Source organism: Somniosus microcephalus, chromosome 16, assembly GCF_052327205.1.
Source record: "Somniosus microcephalus isolate GS21.2 chromosome 16, FLI_Smic_1.0, whole genome shotgun sequence".
NCBI classification, from domain to species: domain Eukaryota; kingdom Metazoa; phylum Chordata; class Chondrichthyes; order Squaliformes; family Somniosidae; genus Somniosus; species Somniosus microcephalus.
This window is the reverse complement of record NC_141002.1, coordinates 90,683,951-90,711,130: the sequence shown is the minus strand read 5'-3', so window position 1 is coordinate 90,711,130 and position 27,180 is coordinate 90,683,951. Positions and strand designations below refer to the sequence as shown.

The 27,180-nt window shown below is 47.7% G+C and overlaps 1 protein-coding gene across 7 annotated transcripts in view; it reads left to right on the top strand.

Moving 5' to 3' along the window:
- Positions 1-27,180, top strand: part of LOC147106372 (chemokine-like protein TAFA-2) — a 356,474-nt gene that overhangs the window by 307,626 nt on the left and 21,668 nt on the right. For all 7 annotated transcript variants that reach the window (XR_015081444.1, XR_015081441.1, XR_015081442.1 and 4 more), the window contains exon 4: positions 26,852-27,004. Coding sequence is in view for 1 of the 7 variants with exons in the window: in XM_086009418.1 (XP_085865544.1) it covers positions 26,852-27,004 (153 nt within the window). In the remaining 6 variants the exon portion in view is untranslated. The remainder of the gene's footprint in view (positions 1-26,851; positions 27,005-27,180) is intronic.

Here is a 27,180-nt window from a genome sequence, read left to right as displayed (position 1 = left end):
ATCATACTGGAGTTTCTCGGCATCCTCCTCACAGCACACATGCCCACCAAGCTTTGTGTCATCTGCAAACTTGGAGATATTACATCTAATTCCCTCGTCTAGATCATTAATATATATTGTGAATAGCTGGGGTCCTAGACCGATCCCTGCGGTACCCCACTAGTCACTGCCTGCCACTCGGAAAAAGACCCATTTATTCCAACACTTTGCTTTCTGTCTGCCAACCAGTTCTCTATCCAAGTCAATACCTTGCCCCCAATCCCATGTGCCTTAACTTTACACGCTAATCTCTTATGCGGGACCTTATCGAAAGCCTTCTGAAAGTCCAAATACACCACATCCACTGGTTCTCCCTTATCTATTTTACCAGTTACATCCTCAAAAAATTCCAGTAGTTTAGTCAAGCATGATTTACCTTTTGTAAATCTATGTTGACTTTGTCCGATCCTGTCACTGTTTTCCAAGTGCTCTGCTATTACATCTTTTATAATGGACTCTAGCATTTTCCCCACTATCGATGTCAGGCTTACTGGTCTATAATTCCCCATTTTCTCTCTACCACCTTTTTTGAATAGTGGGGTAACATTAGCTACCCTCCAATCCATGGGTACTGTTCCAGAGTCTATCGAATTTTGGAAGATGACCAGCAATGCATCTACTATTTCTAGGGCCACTTCCTTAAGTACCCTAGGATGTAGATTATCAGGCCCTGGGGATTTATCGGCCTACAATCCCGTCAATTTCCCCAACACCATTTCCCTACAAATACTGATTTCATTCAGTTCCTCGCTTTCATTAGACCCTATGTTCCCCGACATCTCTGGGAGTTTATTTGTGTCCTCCTTTGTGAAGACAGAACCAAAGTATGTATTTAATTGGTCTGCCATTTCTTTGTTCCCCATTATAAATCCCCCTGATTCTGACTGCAAGGGACCTACGCTTGACTTCACCAATCTTTTTCTCTTCACATATCTATAAAAGCTTTTACAGTCAGTTTTTATGTTCCCCGCAAGCTTACTCTCATACTCTATTTTCCCCTTCTTAATTAATCCCTTTGTCCTCCTTTGTTGAATCCTAAACTGCTCCCCATCCTCAGGTTTGCTGTTTTTTCTGGCCAATGTATATGTCCTCTCCTTGGATCTTATGCTATCCCTAATTTCCCTTGTTAGCCACGGTTGAGTCACTTTTTTGTTTTATTTTTATGCCAAACTGGGATGAACAAATTCTGTAGTTCATCCATGCGATCTTTGAATGTTTGCCATTGTCTAGCCACCGTCAACCTTTTGAGTGAAGTTCCCCAATCAATCCTACCCAACTCGCGCCTCATACCATCGTAGTTTCCTTTATTTAAATTCAGGGCCCTAGTCTCTGAGTCAACTACTTCACTCTCCATCTTAATGAAGAATTGTATCATATTACGATCGCTCCGACCCAAGGGGCCTCGCACAACAAGATTAAAGGGTTAAGTTATGAGGATTGGTTGCATAAACTTCCTTTGTGCTCCCTTGAGTTTAGGAGGTTGGCGGATGATTTAATCAAGGTGTTGATGAAGAGATTCGATTGGGTAGATACAGAGAAATTATTTCTTGTGGCGGGGAAACTAAAACAAGTAAGCATAATCTGGAAATTATAGCTTGGCCAGTTAGGAATGAAATCAGGATTTCAGCAGAGATTAGGAGCTCTCTGTTGCTGTGGATGCTGGGTCATTGACATTTTCAAGATCATTAGGTTTTTGTATCAAGGGATATGGAGAAAAGGCAGGTAAATGAAGTTGAAGTGCCTATCAGCCCCAATCTAATTGAATGGCGGAACAGGTTCGAGGGGCTGAATGGCCTACTTCTATGTTCCTACTCTTTCGTCTATATTGGAAGAGGAAAAAACAAAAGTACAGAAAAGCATAAAGAACAAATACAAGTGTTGAAGATGCAAAAATTACTTTCTTAATTCAAGCAGTCACTCTCTGTCCCATTCCCCAGTCCATGCAGTCACTCTCTGTCCCATTCCCCAGTCCATGCAGTCACTCTCTGTCCCATTCCCCAGTCCATGCAGTCACTCTCTGCCCCATCCCCCCAGTCCATGCAGCCACTCTCTGCCCCATTCCCCAGTCCATGCAGTCACTCTCTGTCCCATTCCCCAGTCCATGCAGTCACTCTCTGTCCCATTCCCCAGTCCATGCAGTCACTCTCTGTCCCATTCCCCAGTCCATGCAGCCACTCTCTGTCCCATTCCCCAGTCCATGCAGTCACTCTCTGTCCCATTCCCCAGTCCATACAGTCACTCTCTGTCCCATTCCACAGTCCATGCAGTCACTCTCTGTCCCATTCCCCAGTCCATGCAGTCACTCTCTGTCCCATTCCCCAGTCCATGCAGTCACTCTCTGCCCCATCCCCCCAGTCCATGCAGTCACTCTCTGTCCCATCCCCCCAGTCCATGCAGTCACTCTCTGTCCCATCCCCCAGTCCATGCAGGCACTCTCTGCCCCATCCCCCCAGTCCATGCAGTCACTCTCTGTCCCATCCCCCCAGTTCATGCAGTCACTCTCTGCCCCATCCCCCCAGTCTATGCAGTCACTCTCTGTCCCATCCCCCCAGTCCATGCAATCACTCTCTGTCCCATCCCCCCAGTCCATGCAGTCACTCTCTGTCCCATTCCCCAGTCCATGCAGTCACTCTCTGCCCCATCCCCCCAGTCCATGCAGTCACTCTCTGTCCCATCCCCCCAGTTCATGCAGTCACTCTCTGTCCCATTCCCCAGTCCTTGCAGCCACTCTCTGTCCCATTCCCCAGTTAATGCAGTCACTCTCTGTCCCATTCCCCAGTCCATGCAGTCACTCTCTGTCCCATTCCCCAGTCCATGCAGTCACTCTCTGTCCCATTCCCCAGTCCATACAGTCACTCTCTGCCCCATCCCCCCAGTCCATGCAGTCACTCTCTGTCCCATTCCCCAGTCCATACAGTCACTCTCTGCCCCATCCCCCCAGTCCATGCAGTCACTCTCTGTCCCATTCCCCAGTCCATGCAGTCACTCTCTGTCCCATCCCTCAGTCCATGCAGTCACTCTCTGTCCCATTCCCCAGTCCATGCAGTCACTCTCTGTCCCATCCTCCCAGTTCATGCAGTCACTCTCTGTCCCATTCCCCAGTCCATGCAGTCACTCTCTGTCCCATTCCCCAGTCCATGCAGTCACTCTCTGTCCCATTCCCCAGTCCATGCAGTCACTCTCTGTCCCATTCCTCAGTCCATGCAGTCACTCTCTGTCCCATCCCCCCAGTTCATGCAGTCACTCTCTGTCCCATCCCCCCAGTCCATGCGGTCACTCTCTGTCCCATCCCCCCAGTCCATGAAGTCACTCTCTGCCCCATTCCCCTCAGTTCAAGCAGTCAGTCTCTGCCCCATCCCCCCAGTCCATGCAGTCACTCTCTGTCCCATCCCTCAGTCCATGCAGTCACTCTCTGTCCCATTCCCCAGTCCAGGCAGTCACTCTCTGTCCCATCCCCCCAGTCCATGCAGTCACTCTCTGTCCCATTCCCCAGTCCATGCAGTCACTCTCTGTCCCATTCCCCAGTCCATGCAGTCACTCTCTGTCCCATCCCCCCAGTTCATGCAGTCACTCTCTGTCCCATCCCCCCAGTCCATGCAGTCACTCTCTGTCCCATCCCCCCAGTCCATGAAGTCACTCTCTGCCCCATTCCCCTCAGTTCAAGCAGTCACTCTCTGCCCCATCCCCCCAGTCCATGCAGTCACTCTCTGTCCCATTCCCCAGTCCATGCAGTCACTCTCTGCCCCATCCCCCCAGTCCAAGCAGTCACTCTCTGTCTCATTCCCCCAAGTCCATGCAGTCACTCTCTGTCCCATCCCCCCAGTCCATGCAGTCACTATCTGTCCCATCCCCCCAGTCCATGCAGTCACTCTCTGCCCCATCCCCCCAGTCCATGCAGTCACTCTCTGCCCCACCCCCCCAGTCCAACCAGTCACTCTCTGCCCCATCCCTCAGTCCATGCAGTCACTCTCTGCCCCATCCCCTCAGTCCATGCAGTCACTCTCTGTCCCATCCCCCGTCCATGCAGTCACTCTCTGTCCCATCCCCCCAGTCCATGCCGTCACTCTCTGTCCCATCCCCTCAGTTCATGTGTCACTCTCTGCCCCATCCCCCCAGTCCATGCAGTCACTCTCTGCCCCATCCCCCAGTCCTTGCAGTCACTCTCTGTCCCATCCCCTCAGTCCATGCAGTCACTCTCTGCCCCATTCCCCCAGTCCATGCAGTCACTCTCTGGCCCATCCCCCCAGTCCATGCAGTCACTCTCTGCCCCATCCCTCCAGTCCATGCAGTCACTCTCTGCCCCATCCCCCCAGTCCATGCAGTCACTCTCTGCCCCATTCCCCCCAGTCCATGCAGCCACTCTCTGCCCCATCCCTCAGTCCATGCAATCACTCTCTGTCCCATCCCTCAGTCCATGCAGTCACTCTCTGCTCCATCCCCCCAGTCCATGCAGTCACTCTCTGTCCCATTCCCCAGTCCATGCAGTCACTCTCTGCCCCATCGCCCCAGTCCATGCAGTCACTCTCTGTCCCATCCCCCCAGTTCATGCAGTCACTCTCTGTCCCATTCCCCAGTCCATGCAGTCACTCTCTGTCCCATTCCCCAGTTAATGCAGTCACTCTCTGTCCCATTCCCCAGTCCATGCAGTCACTCTCTGACCCATTCCCCAGTCCATGCAGTCACTCTCTGTCCCATTCCCCAGTCCATGCAGTCACTCTCTGTCCCATTCCCCAGTCCATACAGTCACTCTCTGCCCCATCCCCCCAGTCCATGCAGTCACTCTCTGTCCCATTCCCCAGTCCATACAGTCACTCTCTGCCCCATCCCCCCAGTCCATGCAGTCACTCTCTGTCCCATTCCCCAGTCCATGCAGTCACTCTCTGTCCCATTCCGCAGTCCATGCAGTCACTCTCTGTCCCATCCCCCCAGTCCATGCAGTCACTCTCTGTCCCATCCCCCAGTCCATGCAGTCACTCTCTGCCCCATCCCCTCAGTTCATGCAGTCACTCTCTGCCCCATCCCTCCAGTCCATGCAGTCACTCTCTGTCCCATCCCCCCAGTTCATGCAGTCACTCTCTGCCCCATCCCCCCAGTCCATGCAGTCACTCTTTGTCCCATCCCCCCAGTCCATGCAGTCACTCTCTGCCCCATCCCCCCAGTCCATGCAGTCACTCTCTGCCCCATCCCCCCAGTCCATGCAGTCACTCTCTGTCCCATTCCCCAGTCCATGCAGTCACTCTCTGTCCCATTCCCCAGTCCATGCAATCACTCTCTGTCCCATTCCCCAGTCCATGCAGTCACTCTCTGTCCCATTCCTCAGTCCATGCAGTCACTCTCTGTCCCATCCCCCCAGTTCATGCAGTCACTCTCTGTCCCACCCCCCCAGTCCATGCGGTCACTCTCTGTCCCATCCCCCCAGTCCATGAAGTCACTCTCTGCCCCATTCCCCTCAGTTCAAGCAGTCAGTCTCTGCCCCATCCCCCCAGCCCATGCAGTCACTCTCTGTCCCATCCCCCCAGTCCATGCAGTCACTCTCTGTCCCATTCCCCAGTCCATGCAGTCACTCTCTGTCCCATTCCCCAGTCCATGCAGTCACTCTCTGTCCCATTCCCCAGTCCATGCAGTCACTCTCTGTCCCATCCCCCCAGTTCATGCAGTCACTCTCTGCCCCACCCCCCCAGTCCAAGCAGTCACTCTCTGCCCCATCCCTCAGTCCATGCAGTCACTCTCTGCCCCATCCCCTCAGTCCATGCAGTCACTCTCTGTCCCATCCCCCAGTCCATGCAGTCACTCTCTGCCCCATCCCCCCAGTCCATGCCGTCACTCTCTGTCCCATCCCCTCAGTTCATGTGTCACTCTCTGCCCCATCCCCCCAGTCCATGCAGTCACTCTCTGCCCCATCCCCCAGTCCTTGCAGTCACTCTCTGCCCCATCCCCCCAGTCCATGCAGTCACTCTCTGCCCCATTCCCCCCAGTCCATGCAGCCACTCTCTGCCCCATCCCTCAGTCCATGCAATCACTCTCTGTCCCATCCCTCAGTCCATGCAGTCACTCTCTGTCCCATTCCTCAGTCCATGCAGTCACTCTCTGTCCCATCCCTCAGTTCATGCAGTCAATTTTTCAATTCAATTCAATTCAAATCGCTTTATTGGCATGATAAGGTACATCTTATGTTGCCAAAGCATCGAAAAACATTTATGGTAGAACACATAAACGCAGATCTATTCATACAGTGTATAAACAGATATATCCCTGAGTGTATAAATATACATTCGTATGCTTTGTATATACTCTTTTCTTAGGTTTACTGGTTGTCCCTCTGTTTATGGCAAGCTGTAACATAGTGTGCCGCTAAGGTTACACAGTTTCTCTGTTCACTCTCTGCCCCATCCCCTCAGTCCATGCAGTCACTCTCTGTCCCATCCCTCAGTTCATGCAGTCACTCTCTGTCCCATCCCTCAGCCCATGCAGTCACTCTCTGTCCCATCCCCCCAGTCCATGCAGTCACTCTCTGTCCCATTCCCCAGTCCATGCAGTCACTCTCTGTCCCATTCCCCAGTCCATGCAGTCACTCTCTGTCCCATTCCCCAGTCCATGCAGTCACTCTCTGTCCCATCCCCCCAGTTCATGCAGTCACTCTCTGCCCCACCCCCCCAGTCCAAGCAGTCACTCTCTGCCCCATCCCTCAGTCCATGCAGTCACTCTCTGCCCCATCCCCTCAGTCCATGCAGTCACTCTCTGTCCCATCCCCCAGTCCATGCAGTCACTCTCTGCCCCATCCCCCCAGTCCATGCCGTCACTCTCTGTCCCATCCCCTCAGTTCATGTGTCACTCTCTGCCCCATCCCCCCAGTCCATGCAGTCACTCTCTGCCCCATCCCCCAGTCCTTGCAGTCACTCTCTGCCCCATCCCCCCAGTCCATGCAGTCACTCTCTGCCCCATTCCCCCCAGTCCATGCAGCCACTCTCTGCCCCATCCCTCAGTCCATGCAATCACTCTCTGTCCCATCCCTCAGTCCATGCAGTCACTCTCTGTCCCATTCCTCAGTCCATGCAGTCACTCTCTGTCCCATCCCTCAGTTCATGCAGTCAATTTTTCAATTCAATTCAATTCAAATCGCTTTATTGGCATGATAAGGTACATCTTATGTTGCCAAAGCATCGAAAAACATTTATGGTAGAACACATAAACGCAGATCTATTCATACAGTGTATAAACAGATATATCCCTGAGTGTATAAATATACATTCGTATGCTTTGTATATACTCTTTTCTTAGGTTTACTGGTTGTCCCTCTGTTTATGGCAAGCTGTAACATAGTGTGCCGCTAAGGTTACACAGTTTCTCTGTTCACTCTCTGCCCCATCCCCTCAGTCCATGCAGTCACTCTCTGTCCCATCCCTCAGTTCATGCAGTCACTCTCTGTCCCATCCCTCAGTCCATGCAGTCACTCTCTGTCCCATCCCTCAGTCCATGCAGTCACTCTCTGCCCCATCCCCCCAGTCCATGCAGTCACTCTCTGCCCCATTTCCCCCAGTCCATGCAGTCACTCTCTGCCCCATGCCCCCAGTTCATGCAGTCACTCTCCTGTCCCATCCCCCCAGTCCATGCAGTCACTCTCTGCCCCATCCCCTCAGTCCATGCAGTCACTCTCTGTCCCATCCCCTCAGTTCATGCAGTCACTCTCTGTCCCATCCCTCAGTCCATGCAGTCACTCTCTGTCCCATCCCTCAGTCCATGCAGTCACTCTCTGTCCCACCCCCTCAGTCCATGCAGTCACTCTCTGCCCCATCCCCCCAGTCCATGCAGTCACTCTCTGCCCCATCCCCCCAGTCCATGCAGTCACTCTCTGCCCCATTTCCCCCAGTCCATGCAGTCACTCTCTGCCCCATGCCCCCAGTTCATGCAGTCACTCTCCTGTCCCATCCCCCCAGTCCATGCAGTCACTCTCTGCCCCATCCCCTCAGTCCATGCAGTCACTCTCTGTCCCATCCCCTCAGTTCAAGCAGTCACTCTCTGTCCCATCCCCCCAGTTCATGCAGTCACTCTCCTGTCCCATCCCCCCAGTCCATGCAGTCACTCTCTGCCCCATCCCCCCAGTCCATGCAGTCACTCTCTGCCTCATTCCCCCCAGTTCAAGCAGTCACTCTCTGCCTCATTCCCCCCAGTCCATGCAGTCACTCTCTGTCCCATCCCTCAGTCCATGCAGTCACTCTCTGCCCCATCCCCCCAGTCCAGGCAGTCACTCTCTGTCCCATCCCCCCAGTCCATGCAGTCACTCTCTGTCCCATCCCTCAGTCCATGCAGTCACTCTCTGCCCCATCCCCTCAGTTCATGCAGTCACTCTCTGTCCCATCCCCTCAGTCCATGCAGTCACTCTCTGTCCCATCCCCTCAGTCCATGCAGTCACTCTCTGTCCCATCCCCTCAGTCCATGCAGTCACTCTCTGTCCCATCCCCTCAGTCCATGCAGTCACTCTCTGTCCCATCCCCTCAGTTCAAGCAGTCACTCTCTGCCTCATTCCCCCCAGTCCCTGCAGTCACTCTCCTGTCCCATCCCCCCAGTCCAAGCAGTCACGCCCCTTCCTCCCCGCACCACAGAACCGCTCCTGGCTTTTCCTCTCTTCCCTCCCAAAGCAACCCCTCATGGCTTCCTCCCAATTCCCCCAGCCCCCAAAGCACTGCTACCATCTTCTCACCAGCAACACCCTTGCTTCTCCCCTTTGCCCCTCCACCTCCCCGTATGAAAATACAAAAAGCAGCTAGTGGCGTGTGCTGAAACACTGCCCCATTTACAGCGCGCTCCTCCAAACTCCGCTGAACATGAAAGTGCAGGCGTCCTCTTCCAAAGTCGAGCGCTGCCCCCACTTGTACCACAAACAGCAGGGTAGTTCTCAGCAGTGGTTTGACGCATGCACAGCGCTGTTGCACTTACATCTTTATATATCTATATGTGTCAATCTAAAAGAACACGACCTCATTCCGTGCGGCTCACTCTGTTTAATAGTTTGACAGGAGACACAACTGAGCTGCCACTTTTTGTATATCACTCTTGAACTGGGCTGGTTGGGCAGCCACGGTAATGATGAGGTCGGTTATCGGTGGCCTCTCTGCACACTGATGGCCGTTTTTTGTTTGTGATTGATGGCGCGCTTGTGCAGTATCTGAATACCAGCTTGAAACTGAGGCGAACGCTCCAGCTCAGCTGTAAACTTTGAGCTGTTGTTCTTCTACCAGTTCAGGGCCAGATTTACACAAGTACTGGCATCAATCACACATTAAACTGATGGTATTAAACGCCAGTGAAATGCTCCGTTTTGAATTTGGTGTCCCTATGCCACCTCAAGTCATTGCCGCACAAACTGTTGTCCTGGCCTTCTGCCTGCGCTGTGTCGGCTGCAGTCTAAATGCTGGAACCGACCCAATGCCGCCAAGTTGTCACAAAGTCAATCTACAATCAGTGAGTCAGCTGTGGCTCAATTGGTAGCACACTCGCCTCATGAGTCATAAAGGTTGTGGGTTCAAGTCCCACTCCAGGGACTTGAGCACATATAGATAGGCTGACACTCCAGTGCAGTGCTGAAGGAACACTGCACTGTCAAAAGTGCCGTCTTTTGGATGAGGCGTTAAACCAAGGCCCCGTCTACTCTTTCAAGTGGATGTAAAAGATCCCATGGTGCTATTTCGAAGAAGAGCAGGGGTGTTATGTCCTGTCCAATATTTATCCCTCAATCAACATAACAAAAACAGTCATTATCACATTGCTGTTTGTGGGACCTTGCTGTGTGCAAATTGGCTGCCACATTCCCTACATTACAACAGTGACTACACTTCATTGGCTGTAAAGTGCTTTGAGATGTCCGGTGGTCGTGAAAGGCGCTGTAGAAATGCAAGTCTTTTTTTTAAACTGATGCACACCCTCCCCCCTCCCCCGCCCTTGGGCCAGTCGACTCACTGCTATGCGCGTTTGGGTGAAGGAGGCACTGCCTTTTCTGGTGTGCTTTGAAACTCGGGAGTGCCACTACACATTCACAGACATGGCAAGTGCCCTTTGACATAAATCAGTCATTCATGAAAGAAAGACTTATGAAATAATACTGAGTGGCCTACGGGTGGCGCTGTCCAGGGAGAGTATAAGTACTTGGGCACGGGCCCAGCTTGCGCAGGACATTCTTAACAGGAACTAGTGAAGGACACAACTAGACCTCCATGTTGTAAAACAGTTAATTAAAGCTTTGTTTAACGCTTAGACCAAGTGCCTAGTAGTTTTCTTACATCACCCTTGTTCACGCACTTTGAGTTTCATATACCATTGTGCATGTATAACCCTGCTGGCACAAGTGAGGCAGCCCTGTTTAATACACATCAATCACACAGCACCGATGCCTGTTATATTGTTAGAAATATGAAAGCAGCATCACAGAGAAAAATTCAGAATGACATTAACAAGTCTGCATTATTTACTCTAAAGCACTGCGTTGTCACTGTAATGATATCAGCAAATAGTGATGATATTTGTCTGTGTTTGATTACTTATGCCTTACAGCATATTTGTCTGTGTTTTTGATTACTTGTACCTGACCAGCAGAGGTCATGTGAGAGACAAAGAGTCCAGAGAAGTTTTACTTTCAGTTTCATTCTAGATGCATCACAGCATAGTGTGTTCTGTAAAAAGCTGTAGAAAGTCTTGAACAAGACTTTAGATTAAACAACATTCTCTTTCAGAAATGAGTCTTTATTGAACCCAAAAAGAAAGCAAAACATGATGTCAGAAGTGGCTGAAAGAGAAAAAATCTGAAGTTAGCAACTTGATGGGACAGTGAAAGCAGTTGTGGCAAATAAGCGAAATCAGCTTTCCACATATTAGCAAGCCAGAAGAGAACATCGTTGCTTACCATTAGAGAATAGCTAACGAAGTGAAAAATGGAAGGTTTACACCCACCGGCGACGCTTCAATTAATAGGTAATGTGGCTGAAAATTGGAGAAGGTTCAAACAACGTTTAGAGTTGTATTTAGCGGCAATCGGAGCTGACGAGAAAAGTGATAAACAAAAATCGTCCGTGTTCTTACATGTCGTGGGTGATGCAGCGCTGGAGGTATATAATAATTTCATATTTGCTGTTGATGGAGACAAAATGAAGCTAGATAAAATAATGGAACAGTTTGAGGCCTACTGCATACCTAAACGCAACGTGACCTTTGAGAGGCACAAATTTTTCACATGTGTACAGAAAATCGGCGAGACTATTGATCAGTATGTGACTGAACTGAGAAACCGGAGCAAATCGTGTGAATTTGGGGGACTCACAGACTCGCTGATAAAAGACAGACTGGTGTGTGGTATTCCAGATAATGGTCTAAGGGAAAGACTGCTAAGAGAGCAAGATCTAGACCTGGGAAAAGCCATAGCACTGTGTAGGGCTACAGAGACTGTGAAGTTGCAGGCAAAGGAGCTGTTCAGTGACAGTAGCTGCAACGTGGATGCAGTGAGAATGAACGGATACAAACCGGTTAACAAAAAGAGCGCCAATGTGAAAAAAGAGGCGTGGCCAGCAAACGAAAATGAAAGGGACAATCGAAAGTCATGTAGTCGATGCGGTACACAGCATACACCAAGAAAGTGTCCAGCATATGGTAAAACATGCAATAGTTGCAACAAAAACAACCATTATGCCCGTTGCTGTAAGAACCAAGCACAACAAAGCAAGGTCCATGCAGTAGATGAAAGCGACATAGAGGAGTTCTATGTAGATGTTGTGTCTGAAAACAAAAAAGAAGAAAGAGACTGGATGTTGACACTAAAAGTGAACGCCATACACATTCCATTTAAATTGGATACTGGAGCACAAGTTAATGTGATATCAGAGACCGATTTTAAGAGAATTAGACCCAGACCAAAGTTACATGGAATACAAGTGAAAGTGACCGGATACTCAGGTGCTGATATACCAGTGAAGGGAAAATGCATTGTCAAAGTAACACACAAGGACAGAGAGCACACGCTAGCATTAATCGTGGTGCCAAAGGATGTGCAAGCTATACTAGGTTTAAAAGCCTGTGAGAGACTGAACCTGGTAAAGAGAGTCCTCGTTGTGGAAAGCGAAGGTGAGACAGTCTATGATGAACTGAATGTTGCGTACACACCGGGTAAGCTGATGTATACAGCAGACACGTTGTCCAGAGCTGTTGACCCAAGTGAGCCCGCAAACACCACAATGGATGAAAAAGTGAACGCCTACGTGGACATGATCACAAGTGCACTGCCCATAGCAGATGCAAAAATGGAGCTCATAAAGACTGAGACAAACAAAGATGAAACAATGAGACGACTGAGAAAAAGCATCTTGGATGGATGGCCCAACATGAAGCAAGACTGCTCACCTGATATAGCAGAGTACTGGAACTGCAGGGCGGAACTATCAGTGGCCGAAGACATCATCTACAAAGGAAGTAAAATAGTTATCCCAAAGAGTCTGAGAAGAGAGATGCTAAAAAAGATCCATGGAGGACATCTGGGAATCAAAGTGTAAGAAAAGAGCACGAGAGGTGATGTACTGGCCACGAATCAACCAAGATGCGACAAATGAGGTGTCAAACTGCACAATATGCCTGAAATATCGAGCAAGCAATCCGGTAGAACCACTAACGCCACACCCAGCACCAGACAGACCTTACCAGAAGGTAGGCGCTGACCTATTCGTATGTCAAGGGAAGGACTATCTTGTCGTCACAGACTATTACTCCCTGTATCCAGAGGTTTGTAGACTGTACACCACCACTGCAGAAGCTGTGATAAGAAGTATGAAAGCCATATTCTCCAGACATGGCGTGGCAAGCAAGGTCTTCACAGACAACGGACCTCAGTTTTACAATGCAAATTTCCGACACTTTGCCAAAGAGTGGGACTTTGTCCACACAACGTCAAGTCCTCACTATCCACAGTCCAATGGACTAGTGGAAAAATCAGTCCAGACAGTGAAAAGACTGATGTACAAGGCAAAAGACAGTGGAACTGACTTCTACCAAAGCATGCTTGTATACCGCACAACGCTGCTCGAGTGTGGTATGTCACCAGCCCAACTCCTGATGGGACGTCGGCTAAGGTCAAACCTACCCATCCTGGAGAACCTCCTGAAAACAAAAGAGGGGGAGAAAGTGAGGAAGTTCAAAGAACAACAGAAAGAAAAGCAAAAGTACTACTATGACAGAGGAACACAAAACCTACCTGAACTCCACACTGGTGACCAAGTAAGGTTGAAAGACAAAACAAACACATGGACTCAGAAGGGAACTGTCCTGAGTGAAGTTCAACCAAGATCATACACCATTCAGACAGATGAGGGTGCTGTTCTGAGAAGAAATCGTCGAGATCTTCTCATGGGACCAGCCACAGCAGGTCAAGAGACTGATACTGTTGAACAACCTGATCACACAGCTGAGAACCAATCATCTGAGGCAACAACTCAGATTCAAGGACAATCAATCAGAAAATCCTCAAGACACGTGAAGCCTCCTGAGAGACTCATTGAGCAAATTTAAGGACCATTGTTATAGAAGGAAGTAATGTTATCTTATTCTTTCTTCAAGTTCTAGTGTATTGACATATTTCATGTGAACACACAAAGCAAGGGTAAAAAACCTTGATCATGATAATGATAATGTAAGTTCATTAAGTATTACAGTTAAAATGCAGATTAATACAAAGAAAACATGTTGTTAGTTAAAAGTAAAATACTTTTGTTTTAAGAAAGGGAGATGTAATGATATCAGCAAATAGTGATGATATTTGTCTGTGTTTGATTACTTATGCCTTACAGCATATTTGTCTGTGTTTTTGATTACTTGTGCCTGACCAGCAGAGGTCATGTGAGAGACAAAGAGTCCAGAGAAGTTTTACTTTCAGTTTCATTCTAGATGCATCACAGGATAGTGTGTTCTGTAAAAAGCTGTAGAAAGTCTTGAACAAGACTTTAGATTAAACAACATTCTCTTTCAGAAATGAGTCTTTATTGAACCCAAAAAGAAATCAAAACAGTCACAGCTTCATAGTGTTATACTCCTCCCAGAGAAAGCAAGATTTGGAGTTATGTTTAATTTTGTTAAATTCAATATTATGCTCTATAATATTTCATATCACTTGACAAGTGATTGATCACAATACAATTTGCTTTTTAAAAAAAGTCAATAAATAAAGAAATTCCAAACAGTGGCCGATCTTTTTGCACCAAATTTCCACTCACGTTATTTAAAGGTGGAAACTTTTCCATACAGAAACAGACCTGGAGTTACTTGTCGGTAAGCAGGAAATGTTTGTGCAGCAATCCATGCTGAATTTTAAGTATCTAGCAGCATTTTTAATGCAGGTGACCCACTGAGGGGTATTTATATTGAGGAAACCACAAGGTGTTTGGTCTTCTGGCTCTCTCATTTGCCCCATTAATGTTGCTGGGTGGAATTCACACTCTTGCATCAGCTGTGGCTCAGTTGGTAGCACCCTCGCTCCTGGGTCAGAAGGTTGTGGGTTCATAGTCCCACTCCAGAGACTTGAGAACAAAACACTAGGCTGACACTCCAGTGCAGTACTGAGGGAATGCTGCATTGTCGGAAGTGCAGTCTTTCAGATGAGGCATTAAACCGAGGTCCCGTCTGCTCTCTCAGGTGGATGTAAAAGATCACATGGCACTATTTTGAAGAAGAGCTGGGGAGCTATCCCCGGTGTCCTGCCCAACATTTATCCCTCAACCAACATAACAAAAACAGATTATCTGGTCAGTGTCACATTGCTGTCTGTGGGAGTTTGCTGTGTGCAAATTGGCTGCCGCGTTTCCCACATTACAACAGTGACTACACTTCAAAAGTACTTCATTGGCTGTAAAGTGCTTTGGGATGTCCTGAGGTTGTGCAAGGCGCTATAGAAATGCAAGTCTTTCTTTTTCTTTTTGAAATAAGTGTGAATGCCCAACATTGCACATGAGCAGTGGCTTCCAAGTGACCTTATGTTTGTGGCTCTGGATATTCTCTGATTTGAAAACCACATTGCTAGCCTGTATGGTCAGGCACATAGGAACAACAACAACAACTTGTATTTATATAGCGCATTTAACACAGTAAAACGTCCCAAGGCACTTCACAGGAGTATAATAAGACAAAAATGTGACACCGAGCCACATAAGGAGTAATTCGGGAAGGTGACCAAAAGCTTGGTCAAAGAGGCAGGTTTTAAGGGGCGTCTTAAAAGAGGAAAGAGAGGTCGCGAGGCGGAGAGGTTTAGGGAGGGAATTCCAGTGCTTAGGGCCTCGGCAACAGAAGACACGGCCACCAATGGTTGTGCGATTATAAGCAGGGATGCTCAAGAGGGCAGAATTAGAGGAGCACAGATATCTCGGAGTGGGGGGGGGGAGGGAGGGCGTTTGTGGGGCTGGAGGAGATTACACAGATAGGGAGGAGCGAGGCCATGGAGGGATTTCAAAACAAGGATGAGAATTTTGAAATCGAGGCGATGCTTAACCGAGAGCCAATGTAGGTCAGCGAGCACAGGGGTGATGGGCGAACGGGACTTGGTGCTGTGAAGGAATAAGCCATATAACCTATTCAGAAAAATACACCATTCTATGAAAGAACTCTGGCCTTATTAAAACATGACAAACTGGGTCCGGAAATCTAGAAACCTAACGATGAAAAAGCTGTGATAGCATTCTGGCTATTGAGATAGTTGTTGACACTGAATCAATAACATTATTGAAACAGAAGGCTAAAGGCTCCTGACTGTCTGAACCTTTGGGAACAAGACAATAGTTCATCTTGTATAAGGTGTTCTAATTTATACCACGTAAAGAAGCACATAAAAGTAACAAACATCTGCCTTCATAAAAATGATACCAAGTAAAGTGCACCTGCTGTTACACCATTTTTTAATGATAAACTTAGAACACCTAGAGGAGAGACATGGTTCTGTAGTGCTACCAGCTGAGGTGACTGTAAGAATTGCAGGGGTCAGCAGAAAAATGACTAGAGATAATTAGCTTACATCAGCAGAAAACCTTAAAGGAAATACCACTGGAAAAGGGTATAAATATTAAACTCTCAAATGGGATAGTAGACTCGCTTAAAGGGGCAAAATGATTCTCGGCTTCAGAGCCAGCTCTGTAAGTCTCCAACTCCTTGTACCTCAGGGATCAAAGGTACTGTATTTGATTTTGGTGGATATCCTAAATAAAACTAAGAACTGTAAAACTGTAACGAAGTTAAGGTTTGAGAGTAGGTTCTCTGACAATAGAATTGTAAGCTTTCTTTTTTTGGAACTGTTAATGTTGCAATAGACTCACCAACTGTAAATTATATGTCGGTTCTTTAATAAATCTATATATTTTTAGAATTGACTCACATGATACTTCTGTATCAAACTCGCAAACTCAATCTCTGTGCACTCTTTGGTGAGGAGTTGCATGGTGGCATAGGGGCAGCACGGTGGCATAGTGGTTAGCACTGTTGCCTCACAGCGCCAGGGACCCGGGTTCGAATCCGGCCTCGGGCGACTGTGTGTGGAGTTTGCACATTCTCCCCGTGTTTGCGTGGGTTTTCTCCGGGTGCTCCGGTTTCCTCCCACAGTCCAAAGATGTGCGGGTTAGGTTGATTGGCTATGATAAATTGACCCTTAGTGTTAGGGGGATTAAATACGCGGGGTTACAGGGATAGGGTGGGATATGTGTTGGTGTAGGGGTTACGGGGATCGGGTGGGATATGTGTCGGTGCAGGCTCGATGGGCTGAAATGGCCTCTATCTGCACTGTGGGGTTTCTATGATTCTGTGAATTCTGGGGGAGTTTTCCGGACCCTCATAATATCCGGAATGTTACAGTCTAGCTAAACTTATTAAAAGTGCCATCTGGAGGACGGTAACATTTTCAGGTTGTTCCTTTCCTTTAGGGAGAGATAGTCCGGACCTTTAGACCCAATTAAGCGTCTTTAGGATTCGGCTACCTCAAACTTCAGTTGAAAGTGAACGTCTGAGGAATACGCCTGGTCCGGGGTAGCCCTAAAGGGGCTAAGACTAGTAAATATCCCTTCAGTGCAAGTTAGGACATGGGCAGCCGAGTTCTGGATGACCTCAAGTTTACATAGGGTGGAATGTGGGAGGCCAGCCAGGTGTGCATTGGAATTGTCAAGTCTAGAGGTAACAAAGGCACGGTTGAGCGCTTTAGCAGCAGATGAGCTGAGGCAAGGGCGGAGACGGGCGATGTTAGGAAGGTGGAAATAGGCAGTCTTAGTTATGCTGCGGATATGTGGTCGGAAGCACATTTCAGGGTCAAAATTGACACAAAGGTTGCAAACAGTGTGGTTCAGCCTCAGACAGATTTTAGGGAGTGGGATGGAGTCAGTGGCTAGGAAACGGAGTTTGTGGCGGGGACTGAAAACAATGGCTTTGGTCTTCCCAATATTGGAGAAAATTTCTGCTCATCCAGAACTGGGTGTCGGACAAGCAGTCTGACAATTTAGAGACCGTAGAGGGGTCGAGAGAAGCCACGGTGAGGTAGAGCTAGGCGTACATGTGGAAACTGGGGACAGGAGTAGGTCATTCAGCCCCTCGAGCCTGTCCCACCATTCAATTAGATCATGGCTGATCTGTATCTTAACTCCATTTAACTGCCTTGGTTCAATGGCCTAGAAATTGGGTTCTGGTCTTGCCAGGGCTGTAGCGCCAGAAAGTTTGCGCCAGCGGTAATGCGGCAGCGCCCGACGAAAATTCGGGTGCGCTGGGCCCAGACGGCGGCGGGCGCTAAAACCCTCCTTTAGCGCCTCAAAACGGATGTGAACTTGGGTTTCCCGGCGCTAATCCCCCGCTGCGGCACCCGATGCGGTGCGGCAGGCGGGGGAACTGCAGGCCTCCTCCTCCTGTTAAGGAGGAGCTGCCTGCAGCCGACAACTGTCCGGCGGATTGCCCCGACATCTGAGCCCGGCACCTCGGGGAAGTGCCGGGCTCGCATCAGACACTGATCAGGGCCGCGGGGGGGGGAATGCAGGAGTCCGGGAAGGGAGGTGCGGGCAGGCAGCCGCCGGGAAGGCGGCCGGCCGCCGCTCCACCTTTATGCGCCGGCGCACACTGGGGGAAGACTCTGTTGCCAGAGTCTTAGTTGCGCCTGCCACGGGCGAGGCGGGCGCAACTGAATTTCGGCTTGGGGCCGGGTTACCACGGCAACCGGGACGCTGCGCACACCGATGACGTCATCGGTGCCGGCGCAGCGCTACCGGTCTACCGCCGCGGAAGGGCCCCAGGCAATTTAGGAACCGGCGCCAATTGCAGCACTAGGTCCTCTAGCGCCGCAAAATCGGCGCTAAGGGCACTGAATTTCGAGGCCAATAGCTCTTAATACCCTTGCCTAACAAAAATATATCAATCTCAATTTTGAAATTTTCAATTGGCACAGCCTCAACAGCTCTTTGAGGGAGAAAATTCCAGATTTCCACTACCCTTTCTATGTATGTGTGCTTCCTGACATAATTCATGAGCGGCCTAGCTCTAATTTTAAGGTTATTCCCCACTGTTCTGGACTCCCCCCACCAGAGGAAATAGTTTCTCGCTATCTACCCTATCAAATCCTCTAATCATTTTTTTAAAAATTAGCTCCTGGGCTGTGGGCATTGCTGGCAAGGCCAGCATTTATTGCCCATCCCTAATCGCCCTTGAGAAGGTGGTGGTGAGCTGCCTTCTTGAACCGCTGCAGTCCATGTGATGAAGGTACTCCCACAGTGCTGTTAGGGAGGGAGTTTCAGGATTTTGACCCAACAACGATGAAGGATCGGCGATATACTTCCAAGTCAGGATGGTGTGTTACTTGGAGGGTAACTTGGAGGTGGTGGTGTTCCCATGCGCCTGCTGCCCTTGTCCTTTTAGATGGTAGAGGTTGTGGGTTTGGGAGGTGCTGCCGAAGAAGCCTTGGTGAGTTGCTGCCGTGCATCTTGTAGATGGTACACACTGCAGCCACGGTATGCTGGTGGTGGAGGGAGTGAATGTTTAAGGTGGTGGATGGGGTGCCAATCAAGTGGGCTGCTTTGTCCTGGATGGTGTTGAGCTTCGTGAGTGTTGTTGAAGCTGCACTCATCCAAGCAAGTGGAGAGTACTCCATCACACTCCTTACTTGTGCCTTGTAGATGGTGGAAAGGCTTTGGGGAGTCAGGAGGTGAGACACTCGCCGCAGAATACCTAGCCTCTGACTTACTCTTGTTGCCACTGTATTTATATGGCTGGTCCAGTTAAGTTTCTGGGTAATGTTGCTGGTGGGGGATTCAGTGATGGTAATGCCGTTGAATGTCAAGGAGCGGTGGTTAGACTCTCGCTTGTTGGAGATAGTCATTGCCTGGCAATTGTGTAGCGCGAATGTTACCTGCCAATTATCAGCCCAAGCCTGAATGTTGTTCAGGTCTTGTTGCATGCAGGCATGGACTGCTTCATTATCTGAGGAGTTGCAAATGGCATTGAACACTGTGCAGTCATCGGCGAACATCCCCATTTCTGACCTTATGTTGGAGGGAGGATCATTGATGAAGCAGCTGAAGATGGTTGGGCCTAGGACACTGCTCTGAGGAACTCCTGCAACTATGTCCTGGGGCTGTGATGATTGACTCCAACCATCACAACCATCTTCCTTTGTGTTAGGTATGACTCCAGCCAGTGGAGAGTTTCCCCCTGATTCCCATTGACTTCAGTTTTACTAGGGCTCCTTGATGCCACATTCGGTCAAATGCTGCCTTGCTGTCAAGGGCAGTCACTCTCACCTCACCTCTGGAATTCAGCTCCTTTGTCCATATTTGGACCAAGGCTGTAATGAGGTCTGGAGCCGAGTGGCCTTGGCGGAACCCAAACTGGGCATCAGTGAGCAGGTTATTGGTGAGTAAGTGCCGCTTGATAGCATTGTCGACGACACCTTCCATCACTTTGCTGATGATTGAGAGTAGACTGATGGGGCGGTAATTGGCCAGATTAGATTTGTCCTGCTTTTTGTGGACAGGACATACCTGGGCAGTTTTCCACATTGTCGGACAGATGCCAGTGTTGTAGCTGGACTGGAACAGCTTGGCTAGAGGCGCGGCTAGTTCTGGAGCACAAGTCTTCAGCACGCCATCTTAAACAGTTCAATTAGATCACCCCTTAATCTTCTATACTCAAGCGAATACCAGCCTAGTCTATGCAACCTGTCCTCATAATTTCACCCTTTTAGCCCCAGTGTCCTTCTAGGCCAAGAGCCTGGTCCCTCTGTAGCCTGAACAACACTTCAGGCTATGACAACCAGTTGCAGTATCTCAGGCAGAAACCATGCCACCACAGGCACAAGCATTGTGTCATTTATATTGTAGCACTGTTTAACAATGAATGAAGCTGCAATTTTGACCTGCGAGTACATGGTGCACAAAAATTGGAAAATGGTTCAGTTTCCCAACAGTGGCAATCTGTGTGTTGAAACAAATTATTTGACCTGAAGTAATCAAAAGCTGAGTGCTACTGTGGGAGTAAAAAAAAATATATTCTCTCCTCAGTATTATCAAGGCAAAGAGTGTTTTACTGTTTTGTGAAAAGCTGAATTTTTCTTGTTACGTGTAGCCAATACCAAGCAGGTTACATTTCCTTTGTCACAACTGGTACTAAAACGGCCCTCTACAGAACTCAAGTGCTTTAATGTTTGCATATTGGGAAATAAAAGTGGCATCTCTTCCTCCTTGCCAATGTTACCCGTCTTCATTATTATTATGTAGCGTAACGATAGATCAGTTTGAGAGTTTGAAGCGTTGAAGCGGTTGCTTCAACACCAGGAAGTGCTGTATCAATTAGGCAACCAGTTAGGTCCAGATTGAGCAGCCAGTCAGTCTGCAGGATCAAGTTTCTAAGCTAGTAGTGAGTCGCTGAATATGTGAATTTGTTTTCACCGTAATAGCTCTAGTTGTTTTTCATTCATCATCTCATACTGGTTTATTAAGCACTCAAACATCAATACATCAAACATTACAACAACTATTTTATAGTGCCTTTAATTAATATAGGAAATGTCCCAAAATGCTCTACAAAGGGGAGGGGGCGGGTGGGGAAATATATTTGGAATAACACACATATATTAATTTTCTCACTGCTTTGATTATCATCATTGTGTGAGGAAGGTTTTTTAAGATAACAGGAGTTGTTTCAACATTGGGGATGTCAGTGGCGAGGAATGGAAAGATTTTTTTCCCCCTCTTTTGGCACACACAATGTCAGGATGAAGCAAGCCCAGGGAACATTTGGCATGGGACAGCAACAGTGTAAATCCTTCTCTGTCCAATAATATGTTTCAGACCCAACCTTCAAAAAGCACTCAGTCCCCACACCAATTCTCCATATCAGGCCTGTCAATTCGTACCAATTTATTCTAAATCAGGAGCTGAATTATAGGAACACAGGAGCAGGAGCAGGCCATTCAGCCCCTCAAGCCTATTCCGCCATTCAATTAGATCATGGCTGATCTGTAACTTAACTCCATTTCCCTGCCTTGGTTCAAAAACTCTTAATACCCTTGCCTAACCAAAAATATATCAATCTCAATTTTGAAATGTTCAATTGGCCTAGGTTCAACAGCTCTTTGAGGGAGAGAGTTCCAGATTTCTACTACCCTTTGTGCGAATAAGTGCTTCCTGACAACACCCCTGAACAGCCTAGCTCTAATTTTAAGGTTATTCCCCCACTGTTCTGGACTCCCCGTCTGGGAGTTACTCTGGTTGACCTGGCTCAGCGAGTAAATGTACCAATTGATACTGTGCCATACGAAACCAGACAGGTTCTAGCTGGTCTGGTTTGCGTTATCTAGTCTTAGTTGAAGCGTGATGTTGGGAGAGAGAAAGAGAGAAAAAGAAAGATCGACCTGCATTTATATAGCGCCTTTGAGGGCCTCAGGATGGCCTTTGGTTCTCGCCAAAAAAATGAACTGAATCGTGGAATGTGATCCCAAGACATTAATAAAAATACTTAAATTCAATGCAATAAAAAGGAATTTAACTTATTCATCCGCTATGAAGCAGTGGTCTTGGTCATGGACCTTTATTCAGGGCTGTTTTCAGTTGTGTGTTATTTTGCGAGTTGTCATATTCCAAACACTTTACAGCCATTGGGTGGAGTGGGGGGGGTGGGGGGAGAAATCATGAATCCAGCGGTTCATGCTGGTGTGCGCGAATATATATAGTATGAACGTATCTCTAATATGTGTGTATGTATGTGTGTACGTATGTACCATTTGGACTTGCCCTACACCTGAACAATCTGTTTAACACCAAATGGAATTTTAACCTGGAGGCTACAGCAGACTGTCCATATGGATAACAGATTGCTGGGAGGCAGCTAACGCTTAATTGGAATTAAGGGGTACATAGGGCATCATAAATCACGCGAAAGAACCAAGACTAGTTCATTAACACCGCATGAAACCTGAGATTGTAGAACAGCCTTCCAACTATATATATAATACAGTATTTATATTCTTAGCTAGCCTATTGTAAAGAAAAAATGCTCCCGGAATAGTCTGCTAGATGTGTGTGGTACAAAGATTATTGGGTAAATAGAGCATACTAAGGTAATGAAGCCTTTCATAGGCATTAGTTACTAAAAGGTCTCATTTGGAGTCAATTTAGGGAAAAGATCTCACCTCGTTACTACTTGTAGCGCAATCATAAACTTGTTATTCCTCCTTACATTTACAATTTTGCTACAAATAGAAAACACAGGAGAATTTTATCCTCCTAAAACTTAAATTGCTGCAATTTGCTGTTTTAACCTATCGCGAAAGCCTTACACGCTGTTCTCGGAGATTTGAGCTAACAGCAGCTGCCTGTTTCCATAGCAACAGGAAGTTATTCGGCCTGGTCCTGTTTCTCTTGGGCTGGTTGGAGGCCTGGACTGAGAATTATAGGGGGTTTATTTCCCGACAAGCAAAGCTCAGGTACAAATGCTTATCACATTCGGTTTGCATTCCTCTCTTTATTTCAAAATGGTTAATGCCTGTTTAAAATTAACATGCAGAGGAATGTAGAATGAGTGCTCTAAACATTCTTACCATAACTTCGCCAGTCCGAGAATATTATCCCCATAGTCAGATCAGAGGCCTTCATCATTAACATTTATAGTCACCCTATAAACCCCAGAATCCATTGCAAATGTTACTACTGTTAGAAGTCAAGTTAATAAACATTCTGAGGTGGAAGTATATTTTACTTAAAACATAAATATGTCAGAATGAGTTTACATTTGCTGTTTTCTGTTCATTAAAAACGATGTTCTAGAATGCCAGTTCTAACTGACTGGGGTTGAAGTCAAACATATGAACAGGAACGTATGGGCCTCAGGGCAGTGTCCTAGGCCCAACCATCTTCAGCTGCTTCATCAATGACCTTCCCTCCATCATAAGGTCAGAAGTGGGGATATTCGCTGATGACTGCACAGTGTTCAGCGCCATTCGCAACTCCTCAGATAATGAAGCAGTCCATGCCCACGTGCAACAAGACCTGGACGATGTTCAGGCTTGGGCTGATAAGTGGCAGGTAACATTCGCGCCACACAAGTGCCAGGCAATGACTATCTCCAACAAGCGAGAGTCTAACCACCGCCCCTTGACATTCAACGGCATTACCATCGCCGAATCCCCCACCATCACCATCCCGGGGGGGTCACCATTGACCAGAAACTTAATTGGACCGGTCACATACATACTGTGGCAACAAGAGCAGGTCAGAGGCTGAGTATTCTGTGGCGAGTGTCTCACCTCCTGACTCCCCAAAGCCTTTCCACCATCTACAAGGCACAAGTCAGGAGTGTGATGAAATACTCTCCATTGCCTGGATGAGTGCAGCTCCAACAACATTCAAGAAGCTCGACACCATCGAGGACAAAGCAGCCCGCTTGATTGGCACCCCATCCACCACCTTAAACAGTCACCCCCTCCACCACCGACATACCGTGGCTGCAGTGTGTACCATCTACAAGATGCACTGCAGCAACTCGCCAAGGCTTCTTTGGCAGCACCTCCCAAACCCGTGACCTCTTCCACCTAGAAGGACAAGGGCAACAGGTGCATGGGAACACCACCACCTCCAAGTTCCCCTCCAAGTCACACAGCATCCTGACTTAGAAATATATCGGCCGATCTTTCCTGGAACTCCCTCCCTAACAGCACTGTGGGAGTACCTTCACCACATGGACTGCAGCGGTTCAAGAAGACGGCTCACCACCACCTTCTCAAGGGCAACTAGGGATGGGCAATAAGTGCTGGCCTTGCCAGCGACGCCCACATCCCATGAACGAATAAAAATAATAGAACATTGGTCAAGCTTAAAATCTGACTTGATGCAGATGTTGTGGATTCCATTGGATTGAGTCTCTTGGTTTTGGTTTTGCTCAGATTTATTTCATGAATCCTGTTAAACAATGGTTGCATATTTGTGATATTGAAAGGTTAAGAATGTTTAGTTTCACAATTTAATCTCCCTGTATATGACGTTCATCTTGATGCACGAGTTATTTGACATAAATACCAAGCCAGTTGTCTCCATTTGTTTCCTGTGTGTTTGACAAACATACCCTGGTGAAAGACTGACTGTACATACAGACAATTGAAGCCTGATTACAGGCCGGTGAACAGGACGACAGTGCCCAGAGGTTACAGATTTCACTATAGAGTAAAAATAGATTACTGACATCATGATTCTGGGGAGAATTATTTTAATAAACAACATTAAAATAAAATAAAGAAGCTGAAACGTGAGGCCCACAGATTAACTTCTACACAGAATGACTGAGGTATTTAGAAAATGTTCTTACCTGTCAGGGGAGAAGATTTTCCTGTTCAGTATACATGTTCCCTGATAAACATTGTTCAATATTTCCAGCAATAAGTGCATTCTTTATCCACCTTTTTACGACTTTGCCTTAAATAACAAACAGCGGAAATCCGCCCCTCTCTCCATTAGCCTAACCGGATTTAACTAAATAACAGAGGTACAACAATTTTAACCAGTGAGAAATGAATCTGTACAGGCTGTGCTGACTGGTTTTAGAGGAGATTCTGTTGGATTAGATGTCTAGCTTGTGACCCAGAATTGGTTCTTCGGGATGTTCTTTCCTCTTCATTGGCCGCAGAACACTGTTGTGCTCCCACCAGCATTTTGTTTAAGATGATCCGAAACTCAGAAACGTAGTCAACAATGAGGAGGATAGTAACAGACTTCAGGAGGACATAGCCAGACTGCTAAAATAGGCAGACACTTGAAAGATGAAATTTAACTCAGAGAAGTGTGATGTGATACCTTTTGGTAGGAAGAATGAGGAGAGGCAATATGAACTGAATGAAAGAAAGAAAGAAAGACTTGCATTTCTATAGCACCTTTCACGACCACCGGATGTCCCAAAGCACTTTCCAGCCAATGATGTACTTTTTTGAAGTGGAGTCACCATTGTAATGTGGGAAATGCGGCAGCCAATTTGCGCACAGCAAGCTCCCACAAACAGCAATGTGATAATGACCAGATTATCTGTTTTTGTTATGTTGTTTGAGGGATAAATATTGGCCAGGACACCGGGGTTAACTCCCCTGCTCTTCTTCGAAATAGTGCCAGGGGATCTTTTACGTTCACCTGAGAGAGCAGACGGGGCCTCGGTTTAACATCTCATCCGAAAGACGGGAATGGTACAATTTTAAAGGGGGTGCAGGAACAGAGAGACCTGGGCGTGTACGTACACAAATCTTTGAAGGTGGCAGGACAAGTTGAGAAGGCTGTTAAAAAAACATATGGAATCCCTGGCTTTATTAATAGAGGAATAGAGTACAAAAACAAGGAAATTATGCTAATCCTTTATAAACCACTGGTTGGACCTCAGCTGGTGTATTGTGTTCAATTCTGAGCACCACACTTTAGGATGGAGAGCGTACAGAAGAGATTTACTGGAATGGTACCAGGGATGAGGGATTTCAGTTATGTGGAGAGACTGGAGAAGCTGGGGTTGTTCTCTTTAGAGCAGAGCAGGTTAAGAGTAGATTTGATAGAGGTGTTCAAAATCATGAATAGTTTTGATGGAGTAAATAAGGAGAAATTGTTTCCAGCAATTCGGGTCGGTAACCAGAGGACACAAATTTAAGGTGATTGGCAAAGGAACCAGAGACGACATGAGAAAACATTTTTTTTTACACTGCGAGTTGTTGTGATCTGGAATATGCCGCCTGAAAGGGCAGTGAAAGCAGACTCAATAGAAACATTCAAAACAGAATTGGAAATTTACAGGGTTATAGGGGAAAGAGCGGGGGAGTGGGATTAATTGGATAGTTCTACCAAAGAGCCGGCACAGGCACGATGGGCCGAATGACCTCCTCCTGTGCTGTATGATGCTATTAATTTTATGAATCGACTCAGCACAGGCCAAGGAATGAACTTGCTAAGCCTGTATGGCTCAGTGTCACATCAAATGTTGCCTTTACGCATTGGGGGGCTTTTTACGCAGATTGGGGAGTGGGATGCAGGAAGAAAATGATTGGTTGTGGGGGGGATGCGGGGTGGTGGTGGGGGGGCGTTCAATACTCTATCCTGTAAACCAGTACTGGATAGTGTTATTCCATCTGGGACCATTTTATTGGGGGGTTTGACCAGACTGAGGTGATGAAGCCCGAAGGGAAGACATCGCTCCCTTAGACAAGCTGCACTGACAGCGCTACGAGCTGAAGCTCTCCCCAACGGTATGCCAGACATTACAGCGAGCATGGGCAGATCTATGCAGTGACTTTCCACCAACTTGCTCGTTTATTGTTGCACAGCTCACCATGTTAAGACTGGCACCTGCGAGGTAGTGGCCCTGCACAGATGTTGCAATAAGAACAAAATTGAAGAACGGTCCCAGACGGTGAAGTGCTCCTGTTTTCCGGGACAAGTAGCAGGAACGACACGTGCGGCTCCTTCTTGTGTCGATGGTAGGTTTACTTTTTTTTTTCCTTTTTAACATCAAACCTGAAGAGGTCTTGAATGTGAGAGCAGGGAAACAGCCAATTCCACACCCCACCCTTCAAGTTCGACTGTGGCTTTATTTTTCCTACGGTCCCCTCGGATAGTTATCAGATTGAATGTCAAACCGTATTCTATCTCATTT